This window comes from Zootoca vivipara, chromosome Z (assembly GCF_963506605.1).
Source record: "Zootoca vivipara chromosome Z, rZooViv1.1, whole genome shotgun sequence".
Taxonomy (NCBI): Eukaryota; Metazoa; Chordata; class Lepidosauria; order Squamata; family Lacertidae; genus Zootoca; species Zootoca vivipara.
The window spans coordinates 1,563,677-1,591,465 of NC_083294.1; the positions used below are offsets into that span (position 1 = coordinate 1,563,677).

General features: G+C 46.7%; 1 protein-coding gene across 9 annotated transcripts in view; it reads left to right on the plus strand.

Annotated features, from left to right (window-relative positions):
* STRBP (spermatid perinuclear RNA binding protein) overlaps positions 1–27,789 on the plus strand; it is a 117,149-nt gene that overhangs the window by 45,470 nt on the left and 43,890 nt on the right. For 7 of the 9 annotated variants that reach the window (XM_060270408.1, XM_060270412.1, XM_060270404.1 and 4 more), the window contains 6 exons: positions 8,633–8,798; positions 10,933–11,077; positions 16,082–16,176; positions 18,082–18,177; positions 23,628–23,739; positions 26,071–26,168. In XM_060270408.1, coding sequence (XP_060126391.1) covers positions 8,633–8,798; positions 10,933–11,077; positions 16,082–16,176; positions 18,082–18,177; positions 23,628–23,739; positions 26,071–26,168 — 712 coding nt within the window. The remainder of the gene's footprint in view (positions 1–8,632; positions 8,799–10,932; positions 11,078–16,081; positions 16,177–18,081; positions 18,178–23,627; positions 23,740–26,070; positions 26,169–27,789) is intronic. The other 2 variants (XM_060270413.1, XM_060270411.1) reach the window with 1 other exon arrangement.

The following is a 27,789-nucleotide window of genomic DNA, read 5'->3' on the forward strand; positions in this document are numbered from 1 at the left end:
GATGTTTTGGACTACATTTCCCATCTTCCCTGACCACTGGTCCTGTTAGCTAGGGATCATGGGAGTTGTAGGCCAAACATCTGGAGGGTCGCAGTTTGGGGATGCCTGATCTAGATCAAGGGAAGTACAGTGGTACCTCACAAGACAAATGCCTCGCACAATGAAAAACTCGCAAGATGAAAGAGTTTTGCGTTGCATGAGGCACTCGCAAGACGACGAGGTTTTCTATGGCTGCCGCTTCGTCTTGCGAAGCGCGGCCATAGAATGTAGCGCAGGAAGGCGGCAAAGGAAGATCAGCTGTCAGCGCGGGAAGCTGACAGCTGATCTTCCTTTGCCGGGGGGGATGGAGCCAAAGCGTGGTGGTGCGGTAGCTGCTCCTCCCAGTCTTCCCCGAGCCAAGGGGAAGACATGCGGGGGCAACCGCCGCGCAGAGCCGGCATGGGACAGGGCTTTGGGAAAGGTCTCTGAAGCCCCTTCCGATGCCAGCTGTGCGTGGCGGGGGGAGAAGCGCTTCGCACCCCGCAGCCTTGCACATAGGTCTTTAAGCAGAGGCTTGACAGGCATATGTCAAGAATTCTTTGGTGGTGTTTCCTGCTTGGCAGGGGGTTGGACTGGATGACCCTTGTGGTCACTTCCAACTCTAGGATTCTATGAAGATTTGAAGTTTGCTTCCTAAACATTAGGAAGAACTTCCTGACAGTAAGAGCTGTTCGACAGTGGAATTTGCTGCCAAGGAGTGTGGTGGAGTCTCCTTCTTTGGTAGTCTTTAAGCGGAGGCTTTGATGACAGCAATGCTTTGATGGTGTTTCCTGCTTGGCAGGGGGTGGGACTGGATGGCCTTTGTGGTCTCTTCCAACTCTAGGAGTCTATGATTCTACTAGATGACCCGGCCACGCGTTCCTGTCAGCCATATGTCAAGAATGCTTTGATGGTGTTTCCTGCTTGGCAGGGGGTTGGACTGGATGGCCCATGGGGTCTCTTCCAATGCTATGATTCTATGAAGATTTGAAGTTTGCTAATGGCCTTCTCCCAGGATTGCCTAGAAATGAGCGGCTGGTGGGACAAGAGGACTCATTGCCTGATCCAGCTGCCCACTGGGGTGGTAAGGAGAGGTCATTTACCTGAGGACATCCCTTTCTCCGATTTATGAAGGACTGGAGAATCCATCTGCTTTGCCTCTTGCAACGAGACTCGTGCAGCTGCCAACTTAGGAGTGTGCTTGGGTTAAATAAGGCAAGGCACTAATGCGGAAAGGGGGCTGAGTTGGGAAGGGTCACTCTGTATCGTTTGCAGTTCAGCTGTTGGAGCTCCCTACTAGCAGAAAGAATGAACAAGTGCAGTTAAGCTCCCATAAGTGCTGAGGCATGTGGATTTGCTCCATGCCAGTTTAGCAGCCGTGGGTGAGGTTAAGAACCATGTCTCATTTAGCTGGGAGGGATAGCCTCTGTTACGAGAATCATAGAATCATAGAGTTGGAAGAGAGCACAAGGGCCATCCAGTCCAATCCCCTGCCAAGCAGGAAACACCATCAAAGCATTCTGGACATATGGATGACAGCAACGCGTGGCCGGGTAAGCTAGTAGAATCATAGAGTTGGAAGAGACCACAAGGGCCATGCTGGTTCTTCTTTGAGGACTCCTTGAATCAAACACAAGTCTCGTTCCCCCTCTCCCACTGGGGGAACAGTTTTCCGTACATCTTCCTCCTCTTGGCTGGAGCGAACATTGAGCGTCTAAAGCTATGCACAATTGGAAAAGCGAGAGAAGACGAGAGAGACGGATAATCACTTGAAGCAAATGATCTATACTTAAAAGAGAAGATTGATTGGGGAGCGGCTGCCTAAGAGGTCTCAGAACACCATTTCACTGCTCTCCATCTCTGGCCTGCTCAACTTGTAATTAATGTTGCTTATGTTAAACAGTCAAAAGCTGTGGGTTTGTGTATTAATATTTTAAAATGCATTCCCTTCTTGCCAGCCCAAAGTGTTTGCATGGTGTTTGATTAGTATAAGCGGGGTGCCAGGGCAGTATCTGCAGCTGAGTCTGCAAATCAATGTTTTGTGGTTGCAGCGCTGCGCCAGCTGTATGTGTGTGTGTGTGTGTGAGAGAGAGAGAGAGAGAGCACATACTGTCGTATCTTGGGTTACGAACACCTCAGGTTACGAACTCCACAAACCTGGAAGTATTATTGCCACGTGTGTTGTCTGTGCATGCGCAGAAGCGGCACGCGTGGTTTGCACATGCGCAAAGCATGGAAATTGCAGGAATTGCACTTTCGCATGCGCAAAATGGCACTTTGGGTTACGACCGTTTTGGGTTACAAACTGCGTCCCGGAATGGATCGTGTTCGTAACCCGAGTTTGTTGTTTAGTCGTTTAGTCGTGTCCGACTCTTCGTGACCCCATGGACCAGAGCACGCTAGGCACTCCTGTCTTGCACTGCCTCCCGCAGTTTGGTCAGACTCATGTTGGTAGCTTCGAGAACACTGTCCAACCATCTCGTCCTCTGTTGTCCCCTTCTCCTTGTGCCTTCCATCTTTCCCAACATCAGGGTCTTCTCCAAGGATTCTTCTCTTCTCATGAGGTGGCCAAAGTATTGGAGCCTCAGCTTCAGGATCTGTCCTTCCAGTGAGCACTCAGGGCTGATTTCCTTCAGAATGGATAGGTTTGATCTTCTTGCAGTCCATGGGACTCTCAAGAGTCTCCTCCAGCACCATAATTCAAAAGCATCCATTCTTCGGTGCTTAGCCTTCTTGATGGTCCAGCTCTCACTTCCATACATCGCTACTGGGAAAACCATAGCTTTAACGGCAAGGTGATGTCTCTGCTTTTTAAGATGCTGTCTAGGTTTGTCATTGCTTTTCTCCCAAAAAGCAGGCCTCTTTTAATTTCATGACTGCTGTCACCATCTGCAGTGATCATGGAGCCCAAGAAAGTCAAATCTCTCACTGCCTCCATTTCTTCCCCTTCTATTTGCTAGGAGGTGATGGGACCAGTGGCCATGATCTTAGTTTTTTGGATGTTGAGCTTCAGAGGTACCCGAGGTACCACTGTATTAATAGAACTACACGATCTGACTATTTCCCTTAATGCTTCCCAAACTTTTGATGCCTGGGGGGATCTCTTGAGGTCAGATTCAGAGGCACATTTGCACTCAAAATGTTGCAAATGTCTTTCCCCAACAATAATAAATTTTAAGATCATTTTAAAGCAAAATACTGTACAATAAGAAACATTTTCAGAACAATGGAGAGGCACCCTCCTTTCACTTGTTGGATATCCCAGAGAAAACCCAGGCAATAACTGCCATTTCTCTGTCCGGTCCAGGCTGTCAGGGCTTTGAAAGGGAATTGTGCTTTCCAGGCCAGTGTGATTTCCTCCCTGTCCATCCCGGTAGAGTAGGCTGCGTCTTGGAATTCTGGTGGACCCTTTTTTCTGCCCATGTATTGGCAGACTGGGGGGGGGGGGGAAGGAATTGATGCAACATGGGGCCTCCTGTATCCAAAATGGCATCTTGACTTCTGTAGAGAATGCTTTTAGTCCCTGTTGTGGCATAAAAATATTTCATAGAATCCTAGAGTTGGAAGAGACCACAAGGGCCATCCCCTTCCAAGCAGGAAACACCATCAAAGCATTCTTGACATATGGCTGACAGCAACACTTAAAGACCTCCAAAGAAGGAGATTCCACCACACTCCTTGGCAACAAGTTCCACTGCCGAACAGCTCTTACTGTCAGGAAGTTCTTCCTAATGTTGAGGTGGAATCTTCTGGAGCAGCAGAAAACAACCTTTCTCCCTCCTCTATATGGCATCCTGTGGCGAATGTGAAACTGTTATGTTATGTTTTTGTTTCACAACCGACCTATCGAAGGGTTAACCCAGACTCCTGGTTAACTGACAGCAACATTCCATGGGAGGCATGGCCTGCATGGGGTTTAAATGGAAAGGGGAACCGTTATGTCAGTTGGCAGTTGAGGAGTTTTTATGTGGGAGCTTGGGTGGTTGTGGAAAAGGAGTAGATGAAGTAGTTGATAGGTATTCTGTTATTTGATTACCAAGAACGTTACCTGTGAAATTACGTTTGTACTAATGATACCAGAAAGCAACCATTAAGATTCAAGCCAATAAATATCCATCTTTAAAGTGTCACATTAGTAATCGTCTATTTCATTTTCCAGCTAAGGTACCCAGGAACCCAGGTGGTGGGGAACTCTTTTAAACTGTCAAAACTGCCTTTTAGAGGAGAAAAGGTTAGTTTGTGGCTGAGAGTGCACCAAGAAAGGGGGGGGGCTAAAGGAGGAGACAGGTTCTGAGTGATAATAAAGTTACCTCAGGAAGGAGGCTAGCTTTACAGTGAGGGAGTTTCTAGTGAGGTGAAACCCTTATCTGAGTACACATAGGAACAGTCTGACTTATAGCCCCAAGTATATATAGGTACCTGGCCACGTTTAGGCTGGAAGAGGACTCTCTTTTATTTTTGAAAACAGAGGGTTTAAAGAAAGGCTAGAGGGATAAGTGGCAGGTTTGATTTACCTCAGAAATCCCTGTTAGTGCTTGTAATAATTGAGAGGTCAAAGTTATAAGACGGAAAGTAAAGGCCTATTCGTCTCACATCCCCTTAACCTTCTCTTCTTCAGGCTAAACATGCCCAGCTCCCTAAGCCATTCCTCATAAGGCATCGTTTCCACGCCTTTGTACCACTGTATTCTGCTCTGGTCAGACCTCACCTGGAGTACTGTGTCCAGTTCTGGGCACCACAGTTCAAGAAGGATACTGACAAGCTGGAAGGTGTCCAGAAGAGGGCAACCAAAATGGTCAAAGGCCTGGAAACGATGCCTTATGACAGGGGTCCCCAAACTAAGGCCCGGGGGCCAGATGCGGCCCAATCACCTTCTAAATCCAGCCCACGGACAGTCCAGGAATCAGCCTGTTTTCACATGAGTAGAATGTGTCCTTTTATTTAAAATGCATCTCAGGTTATTTGTGGGGCCTGCCTGGTGTTTTTACATGAGTAGAATGTGTCCTTTTATTTAAAATGCATCTTTGGGTTATTTGTGGGGCATAGGAATTTGTTAATATTCCCCCCCCCAAATAGAGTCCAGCCCCCCACAAGGTCTGAGGGACAGTGGTCCATAGCTGCCAAGTTATCCCTTTTTTAAAGGGATTTTCCATTATGCTGAATAGGCTTCCTCGCGAGAAAAGGGAAAACTTGGCAGCTATGCAGTGGTCCGGCCCCCTGCTTAAAAAGTTTGCTGACCCCTGCCTTATGAGGAATGGCTTAGGGAGCTGGGTATGTTTAGCCTGGAGAAGAGAAGGTTAAGGGGTGATATGATGGCCATGTTCAAAGATATTAAAGGATGCCATATAGAGGAGGGAGAAAGGTTGTTTCCTGCTGCTCCAGAGAAGCGGACACGGAGCAATGGGTTCAAGCTACAAGAAAGAAGATTCCACCTAAACATTAGGAAGAACTTCCTGACAGTAAGAGCTGTTAGGCAGTGGAATTTGCTACCAAGGAGTGTGGTGGAGTCTCCTTCTTTGGAGGTCCTTAAGCAGAGGCTTGACAGGCATATGTCAAGAATGCTTTGATAGTTCTATGATTCTAGGTCTCCTCCTTGGCCTCGTACCTACTTTGACACCCATCCAGCCAGAATGCAATACTTTTTTCTCTTTTCCTGCATTCCCAGCTCCCCGTCAACAGTGCCGTCCTTGAAGCTTTCCTGCTAACACTCTTTAAGCAGAGGTTAGACAGGCATATGTCAGGAATGCTTTGATGGTGTTTCCTGCTTGGCAGGGGGCTGGACTGGATGGCCATTGTGGTCTCTTCCAACTCTAGGATTCTATGATTCTGTGTTTTTCCTGCTTGGCAGGGGGTTGGACTGGATGGCCCTTGTGGTCTCTTCCAACTCTATGATGCTACAGAATAGCATCAAGGCCAGGTGTTTCACCTGTGGGGCCCACCAAAAATAAAACTAAAAGTCAAATCTCATCCATTTCTGTACACTAATAAAAAAATTCCTTCAGTAGCACCTTAAAGACCAACTAAGTTTTTATTTTGGTATGAGCTTTCGTGTGCATGCACACTTCTTCAGATACACTTGAAACAGAAGAGTCAGACCCTTATGTATATTCAGAGGGTGGTGGGGGTGGGTGGGAATTGGTGATGGGCTGATAGGAGTGGTAAACCTGCTGATGGCTGTTAACGACTGTTAATGACTGAAATTGGGGGGGGGAGCAAGGGCTGAGGCGCTAAAGAAAGCTTGATCATGCATAATGAGATAAGAATCGTATGTCTTAGTGCATCCCAGGTGGCTCCATGGTTTTAAGCTTGGTAATGAGTTCCAATTCAGCAATTTTTCTTTAATAAAACAGCTGCTTTGAGATCTTGTATAGAATGTCCTGGGAGATTGAAGTGTTCTCCTACTGGTGTCTCTGTCTTGTGGTTCCTGATGTCAGATTTATGTCCATTTATCCTTTGGCGAAGGGTTTGGCCTGTTTGTCCAATATAGAAAGCTGAAGGGCACTGTTGGCATTTTATGGCATACACAATGTTAGAAGGTGAGCAATTGAATAGTCCTGAGATGGTATGTTGGATGTTGTTGGGGCCAGTAATGGTGTTGTCCGGGTGTATGTGGCAGCAAAGTTGGCATCTGGGTTTATTGCAGGCTCTGGTACCAGTGTCCCTGTTACGTCTGGTGGTGGTATTATTGTGGGTGAGGAGTTGTTTAAGATTGGGTGGCTGTCTGTAGGCAAGGAAAGGTCTTCCTCCCAGAGCTTGAGAAAGAGAGCTGTCATTGTCCAGAAGAGGCTGTAGATCTCTGATGATGCGTTGTACTGTTTTAACTTGGGAGCTGTATGTGATGACTAGTGGTGTTCTGTTATTTTCTTTTTTGGGTCTGTCTTGCAGCAGGTTCTCTCTAGGTATCAGTCTGGCTCTGTTGATCTGTTGTTTAACTTCAGCAGGTGGATATTTTAGTTCTAAAAAGGTTTGCTGTAGATCTCTTAGGTGAGATTCTCTGTCTGTAGAATTGGAACAGATGTGGTTGTAACGTAGGGCCTGCTGTATGCGATGGATTGTTTGGTATGTTTGGGATGGTAGCTAGAAGCATGTAGATATGTTTGTCGGTCAGTTGGTTTTCTGTATAAGGTGGTGTCTATACATCCATCCTGTACACCATTTCTGTACACCTTTATGATGAAAAGCTTGCTCAGTGGGTGAGGGTTCTGTTCTGAGTTTTGCTGAAAGGACACCGAATGTTTATGTCATAACTTCTACAGAGCAGAAAATCTGATGTGATTGGAAGAAGCCTTTGAGCAGCAAAACCAGGACAGAGCAAGTTCCTGTCTGGTTAAAAAGCTAGTAAGGCGACAGATCCTGCCTGCTGGCTGTGTGACTGTCCCCATCAGGAGACAACAGATGCTTTTTTTTCTACTTGGCCCAAATTATTGAGGGAAGAGGTCAGATTTTGAGTTTCTGAGCAGAGCTCTGTGTAAATGCGCTCTCTCTCTCTCTCTCCTTCCTCAGCTTCTTCCCCTTTTAAAAATGTGACGTCAGAACAAATGAAGAGTCTGCTGGATCTGTCCATTCAGTGGCCCATCTAATCCAGCATCCTGTTCTCACAGTGGTCAACCAGGTTAACTAGGCGCTGCACGAAGAAGCAAGCACTTTTATTTCATCTGTCCTGAACTAACCCAGCCCACAAGTTCTAGTGTGTTACGAGAAGTCCATGTGAACCATCTCTTGGGCAGGGGGAGTTGCTTCCCTCTCACCACTGCTGCTGTGTGACAGAGTCTGCATGGATTGTTGTTGTTTAATCGTTTAGTCGTGTCTGACTCTTCTTGACCCCACGGACCAGAGCACGCCAGGCACTCCTGTCTTCCACTGCCTCCCGCAGTTTGGTCAAACTCATGTTCGTAGCTTCAAGAACACTGTCCAACCATCTTGTCCTCTGTCGTCCCCTTCTCCTAGTGCCCTCAGTCTTTCCCAGCATCAGGGTCTTTTCCAGGGAGTCTTCTCTTCTCATGAGGTGGCCAAAGTCTTGGAGCCTCAGCTTCATTATCTGTCCTTCCAGGGAGCACTCAGGGCTGATTTCCTTCAGAATGGATAGGTTTGATCTTCTTGCAGTCCATGGGACTCTCAAGATCTCCTCCAGCACCATAATTCAAAAGCATCAATTCTTCGGCGATCAGCCTTCTTTATGGTCCAGCTAAACAACAACAACAAAATTCTCAGATACCTAGAGATTTTCACTTGTTGGATTTCTTGCCCTCTTATTTTCCATTTCTCTAATCTCCAACCATTCGAGAAGATCAAAATTTTTGTCTTCTCATCATTTATAGAGAGCTTGTTAGATTCGCAGTAAAGGATCAGAGAAGATATAAGACATTTCAGACCCAAGCTTGTTAAGGATAGTAAGACAGCTTCATCTACATCAGCATCACCTGTAGTTTTTCTCCTTGTTATTACTAATAGCCCTCTGTCTGTTTCAGGAGTTTGAAATAAAGGTGTAGCAAAAATTGTTGCCCTGTTCTAAGGCTGTGAAGCAGAATGTATTGTTGCATGCACATACATATTGAGGGTGCAAAATATCACTGCAATTATTGTTCCGGAAAAATATGTCTATTCCTGTCTTCAGGGACCATGGTGGCCGGGTCTTGTGTGGAGTGATGAGGATTGGCTTGGTAGCTAAAGGTCTGCTGATAAAAGACGACATGGACTTAGAACTGGTTCTTATGTGCAAAGAGAAGCCCACTGAGACCTTACTGTCTCTCGTCAAAGACAACCTCCCCATCCAAATTATGGTGAGTAGAATTAGGGCAGTCTGTGGCTGTCATGAATTTCGTTGTTCCCGCAAGGGGACAATGACAATAAAGATATCTTATCTTATCTGTGATGAATGGCTCAGTGGTGGTGTTTTTTATTTTAAAAATTGAACCCTGTCGTGGGCAAAGAAGAAACACTAACTGAATTTTCCACCACGGAAAACCTGAAACAGTTTAAAGATGAATCGCTTGTTCTCTGCCCTTAAATCTAGGCCAGGCACCCCCCAAACTGCGGCCCTCCAGATGTTTTGGCCTACAACTCCCATGATCCCTAGCTAACAGGACCAGTAGTCAGGGATGATGGGGATTGTAGTCCAAAACATCTGGAGGGCCGAAGTTCGGGGATGCCTGGTCTAGGCTATCCTCCAGAGTAGGGGAGCAGAAATGGCGAAAGCTCCTTGCTTTTCTCTGCTTTGTTCCTTCTGACAGTTGCTCAGGGCGATTGCTTTTTTTCTTTTCAGTATACCCTTGCTGTGCCATGATGATGATGATGATGATGATAGTAATCATAAATTATTTATACCCCGCCCATCTGGCCATAGCTGCCAAGTCTCCCGTATTTCCCGGGAAACCCCCGTTTTCCCAGCTGTTTCCCGCTGGCAGCCCAGATTTTTAAAACCCCCGTAAATCCCCTGGATTCTTACCGGCCCGGGGAGGCTTCTTCTGCACATGTCTGGAGTCTCTGGACATGCGCAGAAGCGATTTCTGGCGCCGCGGCCATTTTGGAAATGGGCAGAGCACATGTAGAAGCGACTTCCGGTGCTGCTCTGCCCAGTTCCAAAATGGCTGCAGCGCGACTTCCGGTGCTGCGCTGCTGCCAATCCCGAATTTTTCAATCTTGGAGTTGGCACCTATGCTTAGAGGGAGAAGATAATATTGGCCTTACCATCTCCAGCGGAAGGAAAGTGAGAAGATGGGTTGTTTGGTTTTCAAGTGTTCCGATATTGTTTCAAAGCAACCGTTTATAGGAAGTTAATCCATACTTTGCCCCCCCTGAAAATTTGGATTACAACTCCCATCTGCTCCAGCTAGCATAAACATGTCTTTGTCTCTGCTGAGATTGTGACTACTGGATATTTCTTTGGCACTGACCACCTAATAGGGTGATGACTTTTTTACAACCTCATTTCCCTGTATCATAATTTGATGAGCTTTCATTAAAGATTAGATAAAATCTTACTTTCAAAGAGATTTGAAGAAGAAAAAAACCTCACGCACAAAATGATTTTAAAAATACTATTTATCAGTTTGTTTATATGGGATTAAAGCCATAATAAATACAGTGGTACCTCGACTTACAAACGACTCGACAACCGAATTTTTTGACTGGGGCAAATGGCCGCACGCTCACGAATTTCTCGACATCCGAACGGAAACCGTGGCGGTTTTAGATAGGGTTTTTTCGACTTACGATTTTTAGATAGGGATGCCTCGACTTACGAATTTCTCCATTTTCAATGCATTCCTATGGGAAATCGCATTTTGAATGGTGTTTTTCGACTTGTGAATTTTTCGACCTGCGAAGGTGCCTTCGGAACAGATTAAATTCTTAAGTCGAGACACCACTGTATATGGCATTCAGAGGAAGACTGTCTCTGGACATTTAGTGATCATGACCAGTTGCTGCTGGTAGACCACCAACGCCTCCTCTTCCTCCAGCGCATTATTGAACTATGGAACTCACTCCTGTGGGCAGTGGTGAACGGTGCTGCTTGGCTGCCCAGGGCGGCACCCCCTGGGGGCGGGGCGTCGCTCCACAGTGCATGACGCACAAGCCAGGACGAACTGCGCATGTCCTCACATGCGCAGTCTGTCTGAGTTGGTGCTGCTCTCTGCTCGGCCGGCGCGCTCTGAAGCAGAGCGCACTACGGAGCGGTTTGCCGCCCCCCCCAACCCGCTCCGTAGCTATGGGAAATCTATGGGAAATTTTGTTTCCTATGGGAAATCGTGTTTCAAATGGTGTTTTTCGACTTACGAATTTTTCTACTTACGAAGGTGCCTTTGGAACGGATTAAATTCGTAAGTCAAGGCACTACTGTATCTATCTCTCTATCTGCTGAGATTGCGATTTCCCACCGCAGTGACTCAACTGAACAATTCTGAACTGTTTCAGAAACTCACAGAGGAGAAATATCACGTGGAGCATCATGTGGCTGAGGCTGCCATCATCATCCGTAGCACAAAGGAGCTTCCGCTAAATCTCAAGGTGACCCTAACCTCCCCTCTAATCCGGGACGAAGCTGAGAAGAAGGACGGAGGTATTGAGAGGAGCTTCCTTCTTTCCCTGTGCTAATGATTTTCCTCCTTAAACTGTGCAGGTGAAAAAGGAGTTCTCTCTCCTTGTTGTGCTACCAGCAAACCTCAGTTTACTTGCCAAAAGGATGGGCGGAAGCATCTGATCTCACTAGGGATTCGACAGTGACCTTGAGAGAAATAATAATATTAATTTATTTATACCCCGCCCATTTGGCTGGGTTTCCTCAGCCACTCTGGGCGGCTTCCAATCTTAGAATACAATAATTTATTAAACATTAAAAGCTTCCCTAAAGAGGGCTGCCTTCAGATGTCCTCTAAAAGTCTGGTAGTTGTTTTAATAATAATAATAATAATAATAATAATAATAATAATAATAATAATAATTTATTTATTTATTTATTTATACCCCGCCCATCTGGCTGGGTTTCCCCAGCCACTCTGGGCGGCTTCCAAGAGAAAATTAAAACACAATAATCTATTAAACATTAAAAGCCTCCCTGAACAGGGCTGCCTTCAGATGTCTTCTAAAAGTCTGGTAGTTGTTTGCCTCTTTGACATCTGTTGGGAGGGCGTTCCACAGGGCAGGCACCACCACTGAGAAGGCCTTTGCCTAGTTCCCTGCAACTTGGCTTCTCGCAACGACGGAACCACCAGAAGGCCCTCGGTGCTGGACCTCAGTGTCTGGGCAGAACGATGGGGGTGGAGACGCTCCTTCAGGTATACTGGGCCGAGGCAGTTTAGGGCTTTAAAGGTCAGCACCAATACCCAACCAAGTTGAGAGATAGTTGTATACAGGAGTACAGTTGCTAACCTTCAGTTAACTCTGTTAGTTTATGAGATTGTTACTGGGACACTATTTTCAGAACAGCCCACCCAAGTCAGCTTTCAATATCATATAAACATGGTTCGCTCAGGGCCTTTTCCATGGCTGACCTCAGATGATAGAATGCACTCCTCCGAGAAGTTCATCTTGTCGCCTCTTTTCACCCCTATGTGAAAATCTCTCTGTTAAGGCAGTTCTTGGTTTAAAATATTATTAGAATCATAGAATCCTAGAGTTGGAAGAGATCACAAGGGCCATCCAGTCCAACCCCCTGCCAAGTAGGAAACACCATCAGACCATTCATGACGGATGGCTGTCAAGCCTCCGCTTAAAGACCTCCAAAGAAGGAGAATCCACCACACTCCTTGGCAGCAAGTTCCACTGTCGAACAGCTCTTACTGTCAGGAAGTTATTCCTAATGTTTAGGTGGAATCTTCTTTCTTGTAGTTTGAATCCATTGCTCCGTGTCCGCTTCTCTGGAACAGCAGAAAACAACCTTTCTCCCTCCTCTATATGGCATCCTTTCATATATTTGAACATGGCTATCATACCACCCCTTAACCTTCTCTTCTCCAGGCTAAACATACCCAGCTCCCTAAGCCGTTCCTCATAAAGCATCATTTCCAGGCCTTTGACCATTTTGGTTGCCCTCCTCTGGACATGTTCCAGCTTGTCAGTATCCTTCTTGAACTGTGGTGCCCAGAACTGGACACATTATTCCAGGTGAAGTCTGACCAGAGAGGAATACAGTGGTACTATTACTTCCCTTGATCTAGATGCTATACTCCTATTGATGCAGCCCAGAATTGCATTGGCTTTTTGAGCTGCTACATCACACTGTTGACTCATGTCAAGTTTGTGGTCTACCAAGACTCCTAGATCCTTTTCAAATGGACTGCTCCCAAGCCAGGTGTCCCCCATCCTGTATTTGTGCCTTTCATCCCCCCCCCAAGTGTAGTACTTTACATTTCTCCTTGTTAAAATTCATCTTGTTTGCTTTGGCCCTGTTGTCTAATCTGTTCAGGTCATTTGGAAGTGTGATCCTGTCCTCTGGGGTATTAGCCACCCCTCCCAATTTGGTGTCATCTGCAAACTTGCTCAGGATGCCCTCAAGCCCATCATCCAAGTCATTGATGAAGATGTTGAATAAGACTGGGCCCAAGACAGAACCCTGTGGCACCCCACTAGTCACCACTCTCCAGGATGAGGAGGAGCCATTGATTAGCACCCTTTGGGTTCGGTCAGTCAGCCAGTTACAAATCCACTGAATGGTAGCATTGTCTAGCCTGCATTTTACCAGCTTCTTTACAAGAATATCATGGGGCACCTTGTCAAAGGCCTTGCTGAAATCAAGACAGGCTACATCCACAGCGTTCCCTTCCTCTACCAGGCTTGTAATTCTGTCAAAAAATGAGATCAGATTTAAAAAATCTCCAAACTGCCCTTTATTGTGCTTGTTAAAACATCCAGCGGCTTATCCCATTGACCACTTTCCAGCTTTTATTTTAGTGCTGCAATCCTGTTGATGTGCGTATTCGGCTGCAAAGTTAATACGGTTTAAACCATAACTGTGTGGCGCTTTGTTTTGTCACAGCCAGAGCTGAAAGCTGCAAATCAAGACGGCTTGGGATTTTCGTTGAGGTTTATGTTCTTCTACGCGGGTTAATTTCTTCTGCTAGATTACGGGTTGCATAGGGCTGTGACATTCTGAACCTGCAGGCTTCCCAGACCGCAGTAGATAAAATGATAAACCCAGCTACTTTTTGTAAGCTAAACTTGGATCCTCTTTCACCAATAAGAGAGGATGCCTAAATAATGTTATTTCAGAAAATGAAACATTTTTTCATCCTTTCTAATCATTTTGGGGTGACTTCCTTGTAACCCCCCATGCCATGTTTCCCTGTATTTCCTCTTTAGCAATTTCTATTTCTTTACTTTTTAAACATACTTTATATCCATCTATCTATACATATTTTAAATTTAACCATTATCTATCATTCTTTCATAATATCTTAATCCTAAAAATAATCTCTAAAACTACAACATTATATATTTTTCCAAATCCATTTCAAACTAACTAACATTGCAATATTTCTTCAAATAATCTTTAAAATTCTTCCAATCTTCTTCCACCGACTTCTCTCCCTGGTCGTGGAGCCTCCCGGTCAGTTCAGCTAATTCCATATAGTACATCATTTTCATCTGCCATTCTTCCACCATTGGTATTTCTTGTGTCTTACAATTCCAATTCTTTGCTAACAACATTCTTGTTGAAGGCAGTGAAGGTCCTGTGTGAGTAACTTGGCTTCTCGCAACGAGGGAACCGCCAAAAGGCCCTCGGCACTGGACCTCAGTGTCTGGGCAGAGCGATGGAGGTGGAGACGCTTCTTCAGGTATACTGGACCGAGGCCGTTTAGGGCTTTCAAGGTCAGCACCAGCACTTTGAATTGTGATCAGAAACGTACTGGGAGCCAATGCGGGTCTTTCAAGACCGGTGTTATGTGGTCTTGACGGCTGCTCCTAGTCACCAGTCCAGCTGCCGCATTCTGGATTAATTGTAGTTTCCTGGTCACCTTCAAAGGTAGCCCCACATAGAGCGCATTGCAGTAGTCCAAGCGAGAGATAACTAGAGCATGCACCAGTCTGGTCTTGGCGGCTGCTCCCAGTCACCAGTCTAGCTCCCGCATTCTGGATTAATTGTAGTTGTAGTTAACTAGAGCATGCACCACTCTGGCGAGACAGTCTGCAGGCAGGTAGGGTCTCAGCCTGCGTCCCAGATGGAGCTGATAAACAGCTGCCCTGGATACAGAATTAACCGGTGTCTCCAATGACAGCTGTGAGTCCAGAATGACTCCCAGGCTGCGCACCTGGTCCTTCATGGGCACAGTGACCCCGTTCAGGACTAAGGAGTCCCCCACACCTGCCCACCTCCTGTCCGCCAGAAACAGTACTTCTGTCTTGTCAGGATTCAACCTCAATCTGTTAGCCGCTATCCACCCTCCAACTGCCTCCAGGCACTCACACAGGACCTTCACTGCCTTCACTGGTTCTGATTTGAAAGAGAGGTAGAGCTGGGTATCATCCGCATACTGATGAACACCCAGCCCATCCCCCCAATGATCTCTCCCAGCGGCTGCATGTAGATGTTAAAAAGCATGGGGGAGAGGACGGACCCCTGAGGCACCCCACAAGTGAGAGCCCAGGGGTCTGAGCACTCATCCCCCACCACCACTTTCTGAACACGGCCCATAGGAACGTATTAATTAAATTTCAATGCATTCCTATGGGAAACTGCGCTTCGCAAGACGAAATTATCGCAACACGAAACGACTCGTACCTCTTGCGAGGTACCATTTATCTGATCCTTGTTAAACATCCCTGCCTCGCTCCCTGTAAATTGGCAGGGGGAAGCTGGGGTGAGAATAATAAAGAACTGATCACTATATTCAAAGAGAGGGAAACTGCCAAAGACCTTCCCAGGCGCCAGGATGTGCTGAATATTATTATTATTATATTTATACCCCACCCATCTGGCTGGGTTTCCCTATTTTGTAAATCTCTTCTGCTTTTACCGGTATTTCCCATTCGACTCCAAAAGTCTTTAAAAGTAGCAGGGATGAGGCAAAGCATCACACCTTTTATGGTCTGCCCCCAATGTGTTACATTTTTTATAAAAAATTAATAAGATCCCAGATTCTCTGTGGCCAATGGGGGGATGCCTTTTTTTACGCATATTTACTATTTCAAAAATTGGCTTCATTTATGAATAATGCCTTCTTTTACGCATATTTACTATTTCAAAAATTGGCATCATTTATTTTATAATAATGCCTTCTTTTATGCATATTTTCTATTTCAAAAATTGGCACCATTTATTTTATAATAATGCCTTCTTTTACGCATATTTACTATTTCAAAAATTGGCTTCATTTGTTTTATAATAATGCCTTCTTTTATGCATATTTACTAATTCAAAAATTGGCATCATTTATTTTGTGAAATGTCATTTTGCAGTGTTGGGAGAAGAAAATAAAATTTGGGGTGGAATCAAAAGGACTTCTGGGAGCCTTATTAAGTCCCCCACCCCTCTTCATGCTGCCAAGTCTTCTGTGTTTTTGTGGCAGAAACCCCATTGGTCAAATGGTGTCTGTCTCTGTTTTTCTTTATATTCCCGTTTTCCCAGTAGACAGTGTTCCCACGAAAGACCCTCCGGACTTACTCGACAGGCAAAAATGCCTTGATGCTTTGGCGTCTCTGCGGCACGCCAAATGGTTCCAGGTTGGGCTTTTCGTTCTTATCTTATTGTAGAAGTTGCTGCTTTTCCCGTTTTCCTTTTTGAGTTTCCTTCCTTCCTTCCTTCCTTCCTCCCTTCCTTTCCCTTCCTTCTCCCTCCCTTCCTTCCTTTCCTCCTTCCTTCCTCCCGCCCTCCCTTCCTTCCTCCCTTCCCTCCCTTCCTTTCCTTCCTCCCTTCCCTTCCCTTCCTTCTCCCTCCCTTCCTCCTCCCTTTCCTCCTTCCTTCCTTCCTTCCTTTCCTCCTCCCTCCCTCCCTCCCTCCCTTCCTTTCCTCCTCCCTCCCTCCCTCCCTCCCTTCCTTCCTTTCCTCCTCCCTCCCTCCCTTCCTTCCCCCCTTCTTTCCTTCCTCCCTTCACTCCTTCCTCCCTTCCCTTCCTTCTCCCTCCCTTCCTCCCTTCCTTTCCTTCCTTCCCTCCTCCCTCCCTTCCTTCCTTTCCTCCTTCCTTCCTTCCCTTTCTTCCTTCCTCCCTTCCCTCCCTGTCCTTCTCCCTCCCCTCCTTCCTTCCTTCCTTCCTTCCTTCCTTCCTTCCTTCCTTTCCTCCTCCCTCCCTTCCTTCCTTTCCTCCTTCCTTCCCTTTCTTCCTTCCTTTCCTCCCTTCTTCCTCCCTCCCTCCCTTCCTTCCTTTCCTCCTTCCTTCCTTCCTTCCTTTCCTCCATCCTCCCCCTCCCTCCCTCCCTCCCTTCCTCCCTCCCTCCCTCCCTTCCTTCCCTCCTTCCTTCCTTCCTTCCTTCTGTTTTGAAACACATCAGAAATGCCTCCTCTGTTACTTTTATTTTTATATTTAAGTGTTTTCTACTCAACAGCTGAGAAATTGCAGATCTATGAGCCGCTTGTTTCTCACATGTGATGGTCCGGAATGGCTACAAAGCGATGGCAAAATGCTGCTTTTTTTTAGAAAAAGAAAATTATTCCTTTTCTTATCCTGCCTCCTGTTCGTTTGGTTTTTAGAAAAGCAGTTCTAAAAACTTGCTTCTCTGAACCCCAGGACCTGTCCTTGCTGGACACACACACACACATCCCCCCCCCACCCGCCAACGCTCAGTCCAGCCAGGGAAACGGTAGGTGGGGGGGGAGAGCGTGTGTGTGCGTCCAATCCCTGTGTCCGTGGGGCACATGCGCAGTAGTGCGGACACAGGGACTGGACGCAGACACTTGCACTTCATTATATAGGATAGTTGTTGTATACATACTTGCATTCTTTAACTCTTGCATATCTCAGTTCAAACAGATCCCCAGTTCAGTATTGATATTTTCCTTAATCAAATAATCCTCAACATCTTTCCACTCGATTTTACTTTTCCCCTTAGGGATATTCCTAATTGCTGCGGTCATTTTGGCTAGGTTCATAAATTCCACCAGTTTTTCCTGCCATTCAAGAACCGTCGGAATCTTTTCTCTCTTCCAATTCTGAGTAATGAGGAGTCTAGCTGCTGCACAGACATATAAGAATATATTCTTTCTTCTGGGACATTTTCCAGCACCATACTTCACAAAAATAATTCTGGTTCCTTTTCAAATGTTATTTTTAACATCTTTTTTAATTTTTCATAAATTACAGTGGTACCTCTACTTACGAATAACTCTACCTACGAATAACTCATAGGAATGCATTGAAATTTCTTTATTTGCCCATAGGAACGCATTAATTATCTTTCAATGCATTCCTATGGGAAACCGTGATTCGCAAGACTGATTTTTCACAAAACGAATTCATCTTGTAAGTCACCATCAGATTGCAAGACGCATTTGTCTTGCGAAAAATTCGTCTTGCAGGGCATTCGTCTTGCGAGGTACCACTGTACATTAAAAACAAAACACAGAGGCTTGCTTAAAAAAAAAAAACAACCCTGATTTTTTCAAGTGGATTGGAACAATTCTGTTTGTTTTAGGCAAGGGCAAATGGACTAAAGTCCTGTGTGATTGTGCTGCGTATTCTTCGAGATTTGTGCAACAGAGTCCACATTTGGGCACCGCTGAAAGGATGGGTGAGTACTGGCATGAAATGGAGCCCCACCAGTTGGAAATGGGTTGTTAAATTGCATGATGGGGGAAAGAGAGAGAAAAAACGCATTGTCTGCAATTATTGCTTTCCCCACCTGGGGATTGATTGCAAGGTTATCATTTCCTTCATTCCATTCATGGGTGTACCCAGCGAGGGGCAGGGCGGCAGCTGCCCCCCAGAAGCAATTTTTTTTAACCGTATTTTACTTAAAAAAAAATATTGCTGAATTTTATAACAAAAAATAAAAACACATACAGACAAACCACATGGGAATACCCCATGTGGGATACAACAATAATACAGTGGTGCCTCGCAAGATGAATTCAATTCGTTCCACGAGTCAATTCATTTTGCGAAAAATTCGTCTTGCGAATTGCAGTTTCCCACAGGAATGCATTGAAATTTCTTTTTTTGCCCATAGGAACGCATTAATTAAATTTGAATGCATTCCCATGGGAACCCGCGATTCGCAAAACGAATTTTCCACAAAACAAATTCGTCTTGCGAGTCACCATCAGATTGCAAGACGCATTCGTCTTGCAAAAAAATCGTCTTGCAGGGCATTCGTCTTGCGAGGTACCACTGTACAAACATAGAAAAAGAATAACATACAAAAATGAAAACAACCTTAAAAAGAAACAAAGAATAATGTAGTCTTAACATTGTTGACCTCCTCGTGTCCCTCCTAACTGCGTTTCATTGTATATCATCTTTAGTAATTTCTAAATTATGGTTCAATTCTTCTTTTAACATACTTAACCTATTTTTTTTATTTCACATTTCATAATCCATTCAAAACTTAATTAACACTTAAATCTAAAGCTTACTATATTAGAATAAAGAGGAAAAAAGAAAAAGAAATATAATACAACCTCTATGTGCTCCCAAATCTTAAACATTCTCAATATTGCAGTTGTTTTTCAAATAAAAACCAGTTAATCCCTCCGAAAACTGAAGGGGAAAAGTCGCTGCGGGTTATGGAAATCGGGCTGCTTCCACCCCCCGAAATCAGGCTGTTTTCGCCCGCTCCGCGGCTGCAGCCAGCAACAGGAACGTGGGAGGGGGGAAGAGCAGCCTGAGCTGGGGGGTGTGTGTGGACGGGAGCTCCATCCTTCCTTCCCCCCTCTTTCTTCCTTCCTTTTTCTCCCTCCCTCCTCCCTCTCTCTCACTCCTTCTCTCCTTCCTTCCTTCCTTCCTTCCTTCTCTCTCTCTCTCTCTCTCTCTCTCTCTCTCTCTCTCTCACCACCCACCCTTCCTCCCCCCTTCTTTCCTTCCTTCCTCCTCTTTCTTTCATCCTTTTTCTCCCTCCCTCCTCTGTCTCCCACCCCTTCCTTCCTTCCTTCCTTCCTTCCTTCCTTCCTTCCTTCCTTCCTTCCTTCTCTCTCTCTCTCCCACCCACCCCTTCCTTCTCTCTCTTCCCTCCTTTCCTCTCTCTTCCCCTCTCTTGCCCCCCCCCCCCAGTTTTGATCCTGGATACGCCCTTAATTCCATTTTTTAAAATTAATTATTAAAAGCATAACTTGTAAAACAGACTATGGCCCGGGGGCCACATACAGACACCAAGGCTCTTTTATGCGGCCCCAGGGGAACCCCACCCCTCGCTGCCGCCACCCGCTCTTACCGGTGTACTTCCGGGTCGGAGGAGGCTTCTGGCACATGCACACAAGCTATTTCCGGCGCTTTCCAGGTCGGGAGTGTGCCAGAAATAGCGCATGCACATGGGTGCACACAGGCACGTGCCCTTGCGCATGCTCCCCCACCCTCCGGCCCACCATGCAATCAGTGTGGCGGGCATCCAGCCCAAAGCCGGATAAGTTTGGGGACCCCTGTTGTAAAAGCGCAGATAGTTGGAAGGCCAAAGAAAGGTCTCGTTATAGGGGAATGTTCTTGGCTCACATCTAAATATATGTAATGATGAAACCAGGCAAGCCTTCCTACGGAGAACATTTAACAAACGGAGCCACCACAGAAAATAATACAGCAGTACCTCACAAGACGAAATTAATTCGTTCAGCGAGTCGCTTCGTCTTGTGAAAATTTGGTCTTGCGAAGCGCGGTTCACCGTTTACCCGGTTTACCCGGTCTACCCATTTAATTAATGTGTTCCTATTCATCTTGCAAAGCGCAGCCATAGGAAATTTGGTCTTGCGAGACACCTCGCGCAAGGCAAAAAGCTTTCGTCTTGCAAGCTTTGCGTTGCACGAGGCATTCGTCTTGCGGGGGACCACTCTGGGCGGCTTACAACAGAAAAATGAATTAAAATAATCTATTAAACATTAAAATCCTCCCTAAACAGGGCTGCCTTCAGATGTCTTCTAAAAATCTGGTAGCTCTTTTTCTCTTTGACATCTGATGGGAGGGTGTTCCACAGGGCGGGCGCCACCACAGAGAAGGCCCTCTGCCTGGTTCCCTGCAACTTGGCTTCTTGCAACGAGGGAACTGCCAGAAGGTCCTCAGTAGTGGCACCCACGCTATGAAATGCCCTCCCATCAGAGAGGTCAGAGAGATAAACAACTACCTGACATTTAGAAAATACTTAAAGGCAGCCCTGTTTAGGACAGTTTTTAATATGTGATATTTTAGTGTATTTTAATGTGTGTTGGAAGCTGCCCAGAGTAGGTGGGGTATGAATAAATAAATTATTATTATTATTATTATTACCGAGAAGGCCCTCTGCCTGGTTCCCTGTAGCTTTGCTTCTCGGAGTGAGGGAACCGCCAGAAGGCCCTCGGCGCTGGATCTCAGTGTCCAGGCTGAACAATGGGGGTGGAGACGCTCCTTCAGGTATACAGGACGGAGGCCATTTAGGGCTTTAAAGGTCAGCACCAACACTTTGAATTGTGCTCGGAAACGTACTGGGAGCCAATGTAGGTCTTTCAGGACCGCTGTTATGTGGTCCCGGCGGCCGCTCCCAGTCACCAGTTTGGCTGCCGCATTCTGGATTAATTGTAGTTTCCGGGTCACCTTCAAAGATAGCCCCGCGTAGAGCACATTGCCGTAGTCCAAGCGGGAGATAACCAGAGCATGCACTACTCTGGCAAGACAGTCTGCGGGCAGGTAGGGTCTCAGCATGCGTACTAGATTGAGCTGGTACACGGCTGCCCTGGACACAGAATAAACCTGCACCTCCATGGACAGCTGTGAGTCCAGAATGACTCCCAGGCTGCGTGCCTGGTCCCTCAGGGGCACAGTTATCCCATTCAGGACCAGGGAGTCCCCCACACCCGACCGCCCCCTGCCCCCCCCAAACAGTCAATCTCAATCTGTTAGCCGCCATCCATCCTCTAACCACCTCCAGGCACTCACACAGGGCCTTCACCACCTTCACTGGTTCTGATTTGAAGGAGAGGTAGAGCTGGGTATCATCCGCATACTGATGAACACCCAGCCCAACCCCCCTGATGATCTCTCCCAGCGGCTGCATGTAGATGTTGAAAAGCATGGGGGAGAGGACAGAACCCTGAGGAACCCCACAAGTGAGAGCCCAGGGGTCTGAACACTCATCCCCCACCACCACTTTCTGAACACGGCCCAGGAGGAAGGAGCGGGACCACTGTATAAGTGTGCCCCCAGCTCCCAGCCCCTCTAGATGGTCCAGAAGGATGTTATGGTCAATGGAATAGGCCTTTCCTTGAAGAAGGACCTCAGACGATTATGGGATCTGAGTTGATTAATATAAGGAGAGAAAGTCCTGGAGTTATTGTGGTTCCGAGTTGCATTTTATAGGTCAAGACCAGCACTTTGAAATGGGGCTTGTATATTCCTGCGTATAAGACTACTTTTTTAACCCAGGGAAATTTTTTCATAAGTCGGGGGCCATCTTATACGCCAGGTTGTATTTCTTACACGGCGAGAATATCCCAAACTCTATATTTTAACTGGAAAAGTTAGGGGTCCTCTTATACGCCCAGTCTTCTTATAAGCCGGAATACAGTGGTAGCTCGCAAGACAAATGCCTCGTGCACTGAAAAGCTCGCAAGCCGATGTGTTTGGTGACTCGCAAGACAAAGTTTTCTATGGCTGTGCTTCGCAAGAAGGATTTTTTTTGTTGGTTTTTTTTTTTTTTGCCGCAGCAAACCGCGCTTCGCAAGACGAAATTATTGCAAGACGAAGCGACTCATGGAACGAATTAATTTCGTCTTGCGAGGCACCTCTGTATACGGTAATTGGCAGCCAGGATTGGCGTTGGGAGCTCAAGCCGTCTTGCCCCGGTGAGCAACTTGGATGCTGGATTCTGCACCTGCTGAAGTTTCCGAACCGCCTTCAAAAGCAGCTCTGCACATTGCAGTAATTGTAACTTGTTTCTATTTGGGTGCCCAGTTATCTCAGGAGAAAGCATGTCAGAAGAAAGTGCCCTTCACTCTGTTTGCCACTTGCCTTAGTAAACAGAGCTATAACTGTTTGTACAGTTTGACGTGGATCTTCTGATACCCCTGTGGGAAGTGGATTGAATTACTTTTGCCACAGACACAATCCATTTGGGGATTTTTCCTATGACGAGGGACACAGGTGGCGCTATGAGTTAAACCACAGAGCCTAGGGCTTGCCGATCAGAAGGTCAGCGGTTTGAATCTCCGCTACGGGGTGAGCTCCCGTTACTCGGTCCCAGCTCCTGCCAACCTAGCACTTCAAAAGCACGTCAAAGTACAAGTAGATAAATAGGTACTGCTACAGTGGGAAGGTAAACGGCGTTTCCGTGCGCTGCTCTGATTCGCCAGAAGCGGCTTTGTCATGCTGGCCACATGACCTGGAAGCTGTACGCCGGCTCCCTCGGCCAATAATGCGAGATGAGTGCCACAACCCCAGAGTCGGTCACGACTGGACCTAATGGTCAAGGGTACCTTTACCTTTACCTATGACGAAGCCCATTGGAATGGATAGTCATTGATGTAGCTCCCATTCATTTAATGACAACAACAACAACAATAAAGTGGTACCTCGACTTACAAATGCCTCGACTTCTGAAGTCCGTTAACCCGGAAGTATTTTCACCGCACATGTGTTCTGCACGCCTGTTTTGTGGTTGGGTTAACATTTCTTGGTATGCAAACATTCTAAAGCAGTGGTCCTCAACCCCCGGGCCACGGACCGGTACCGGTCCGTGGATCAATTGGTACCGGGCCGCCCAAGGAACGTTAAATACAATTAGATTAAAATTATTAAATCAACCCCCCCCCCTCAGCGGGCCGCAAAACAATCAACGTCCCCCCTCAGTGGGCCACAGTAAAATGATCAAACGTTGACTGGCCCGCAGCGATAAAAAGGTTGGGGAGCACTGTTCTAAAGCATACACCACCTTCCCTTCCACACACGTATAATCCCCACCCCTTGATGCAGAATGAAAGTAGAAAGCCTAGCACCAAATTGTCAAACAAGCGTTGCATCTTCTCCATGGGTGCTATTCATACTGACATAGGTCTAAATGTCTTCTAGCCACTGGAGCTCATTTGTGAGAAAGCCATAGGCACGTGCAATAGACCCTTGGGTGCCGGTGAAGCTCTGCGGCGAGTGATGGAGTGTTTGGCATCAGGGATCCTGCTACCTGGTAAGAGCTGCCACGGGCAATCCCTGAGGTACTGGATGGTGCTTACCTGTGCACACTTCAACTTGTCTCCTTTTGTTACTTAAGAGCCAGTGTGGTGTCGTGGTTCAGAGCGGTGGCCTCGTAATCTGGTGAACTGGGTTCGCTTCCCCACTCATCCACATGCAGCTGCTAGTCACACATGAAGTCTCTCAGCCTCACTCACCTCACAGAGTGCTTGTTGGGGGAGGAAGGGAAAGGAGAATGTTAGCCGCTTTGAGACTCCTTCGGCTAGTGATTAAGCGGGATATCAAATCCAAACACTTCTTCAGCCTCAGTCCTAGTCCTGTGAGTTTTTAAAGTACAGTGGCACCTCGGTTTACAAACACAATTGGTTCCGGAAGTATGTACTTAACCTGGAGCGTACTTAACCTGAAGCGAACTTTCCCATGGAAAGTAATGGAAAGTGAATCCGTTCCAGGCGGGTCTGCGGAGTACTTAAACTGAAAGTACTCAACCCGAAGTATGAGCGTAATTGGTTCTGGAAGTCTGTACTTAACCTGAAGTGTACGTAACCTGAAGCGAACTTTCCCATTGAAAGTAATGGAAAGTGGATTAATCCGTTCCAGAAGGGTCTGCGGAGTACTTAAACTGAAAGTACTCAAACTGAAGCGTACTTAAACCGAGGGATGACTGTACCTGGTTTCCTGAATAATTTCATCCTCACAGCAGTTAAGAAAAGAAGGAAGCACAGGGCTACCATGGGTCACCAGGGTTGCTGAACTACAGCTCCCACCATCTCTGACCATTGGTCCTGCTGGCTGGGGCTGCCGAGAGTTGCAACCGAGAGTTGCAGCCACAACAGCACCTGGAAGGGGCCAGGATCCCCAATCCCTGGTTCTAAAGTCCTTGTGAAGGCTCAGGTCTAAAATAGCAGGCTGCTAGAAGAATCACAGACTCAAGAGTTTGTGGAGAATAAGAAAGTAGAAAAAACTTTTATTGCAGGCTTGCAACAAAATTAATACAGACACAGCAAGTTGGCATCCCAAATAGCTGTCCACAATCCCTATTTCCCTTTGACCTTTATATTTTTAGGGGCAGTCCCATCCATACAAAGCATCTAATCAGTTTCGCCAGTTTAGAACAAAGAGACACCAATCAGAGAGGGCAAGGCCTTTTCCAATTACCATCTATGAATATCAACACCTCCATCTTGGAATAGATCTTCCCTTAACCAAATTTGGGACATCCGGGATTGCTCCATGTTGAGATGAGTATCCCAACCTGTATATGGCACAGGTTCCTTCCTCCCCTCCTCCCTGCATGGAAAGAAAGTGGCAGCCGCTTACTCTCTCTCCTCCCCCCCCCCACTCGCCTCAGTGCCTGGAAGAGATACAGAAATATACGGTACTAACCAAAATCTTTGGGTTTTATTCATTTAAATCTTTGGACTGGAGAGCAGATTTTTGTAGTGTGTGTTGGAAGTTTGGGATATACTCATTACGGCGAGTATATCCCAAACTCTATATTTTGACTGGAAAAGTTAGGGGGTCGTCTTATACGCCCAGTCGCCTTATAAGCTGGCATATACGGTAGTGGCTTTCCAACATAGGTGCCTTTCCATCACGGATACAATTACAATTAAACTTTGGTAAATATTAGAAAGCAATATAATAAATAAAAGACACTTCATCAATGCGTATACAAAAAATAGCAATACAGCGTGGAAAGACAGGCATAACCCATAGCCCACTTCTTGAACCATCCATTCTTATATAATGTTCCAAGCGTTCTGCCAGCCGGACAAGAACAGGAACAAGAACATTCCCTAACCGGGTGGCTTTCTGTAAACATAGGCAATGGTGACGGTCATAGAAAAAGCATCTTGGTAAGGCAAAGGGAGACAGAACATATGATTTTTAGAAAGACAAAATGACTTATACAGTGGTGCCTCGCAAGACGAATTTAATTCATTCCACGAGTCAATTTGTTTTGTGAAAAATTCGCATTCCCATAGGAATGCATTGAAATTTATTTTTTTGCCCATAGGAATGCATTAATTAAATTTCAATGCGTTCCTCTGGGAAACCGTGATTCGCAAGATGAATTTTTCGCAAAACAAATTTATTTTGCGAGTCATCATCAGATCACAAGACGCATTCGTCTTGCGAAAAATTCGTCTTGCAGGGCATTCCTCTTGCAAGGTACCACTGTACCAAAAAGGGCAAAACGGCTCATTCCCTGCAGTTATATATCAGGAAAGCATAGGCCCACTTCCCGTACCTGTGACCTATAACCTAAGCCTACTCACTATACTTGTGCTGATCTGAGCTGTCCTGCTTTTTTGCCCCACAGGTGGGCCTGGTGTGCACGATCCCTGTGAGCGGGAGCCAACGGATGCCTTGTCCAATCTGACTGTTCAACAGAGAGAAGCCATTACCCACAGTGCCCAGGTAAAATGTGCCCAGACGCCTGGGTAGGAGAGCATCCCGCTCCACCTTTTGTTCATCTCCTGCGGCCACAAGTGGTTGGGAAACTAGAGATGCCATATTTTGAGCTGTTTCTGCTGCTTTTTCCATCGCGTTGCCCAGGGCCAGTGCTAGGGTTTTTTGAGCCCTACGCGAGATCACCTTCTGGCGCCCCCCTCCGCCTTTCCACTCGGCGATTGGCCAAGGAGGCGCGTGAGGGGAGGAGTGTGGAGTGTGTCCTCCGCCGCCCCGCCCCGAAGGCCACACGCTCTTTTTTCCTTTTTTTAAAACCTGTCTAACAACTGGGCACGCGCGCGCTCAGGTTCCCCCACCTCTCCGCCTGCTTCGATTGATTGGTTTGAGCCCCCCCCCCCCCGATTTCTGGCTCCGTTGAGTGACGCGGCCCTGCGCCCCCTGCAGGGCATTGCAGGGAAGCGCCTCTGCAGCAGCAAGCAGGAGCGAAAGTGGCAGCGGTGGCAGCAGAGAGAGCGTTTGCGAGCGGGGAGACACACCAGCAACTGCCTAGTTCGCCTTAATGGATGCGCCGGCCCTGCCGTTGCCATACATCCGGGTTTCCCCTGACATTTTGCCAACTCCGCAAAATTCACCCCTGACGCCAGCTTTACACCCGAAAACCAGGACATGTCAGGAATTTTCCTGACATACGGCAAGCCTAGGAAAACCCTTAGTGCAGGGCTTTCATTTGGTTCAAAAACAAAATAAGCATATATGCTTCCTGACCAACGTTCTATGAATACAAAAAAAACCATACATTTCTTGTTGGTTACATTCCTCTGTTATCTTCTCAGCGGCAGAGTTTAGCAGAATAAATCTTCTTTCCTTGTCTGAAGCATGTCCATGACTTAATCCAATCTTTTGTCTTCTCATTAAGCCTGTATTCGCTCGTAGAAATGGCGTCCGGGGGATCCAAAATTCCCACGGGGGCTTTCCACCCAGGGCTCCCAGCTTCTTCCTTCCAAGGTCGAAGCTGGTAACGGGCCACTGAGGGTGAGACTGCACCCCCCATACCCGGGGGGGGGGGGAGAGATTCGGGAGGCTGCATACTCCCCTCGGCAACCTCGTAAATCGGCCCGTGGGATCGGAGGGATGGAATCTGTCAGCCATTTTCTACTGCGATCCAAGCAGAAGTCATAGAATCCTAGAGTTGGAAGAGACCACAAGGGCCATCCAGTCCAACCCCCTGTCAAGTAGGAAACACCATCAAAGCATTCCTGACGGCACATATGCTTCCTGACCAAGGTAGCCTATGACCATAGCTGCCAAGTCTCCCATATTCCTCAGGAAACCCCCGTTTTCCCAGCGGTTTCCCGCTGGCAGCCCGGATTTTTTAAAAAACCCGTCCCGGATTCTTACCAGCCCGGGGAGGCTCCTTCTGCACATATCTGGAGTCTTTGGACATGCACAGGAGCGATTCCTGGCACTGCAGCCATTTTGGAAATGGGCAGAGCATGCCTAGAAGTGACTTTTGGTGCTGCTCTGCCCAGTTCCAAAATGGCTGCAGCGTGACTTCCAGTGCCGATCCCGGATTTTTCAATCTGCGAGTTGGCACCTATGCCTGTGACATTGACTATGGAAAACATCTGCA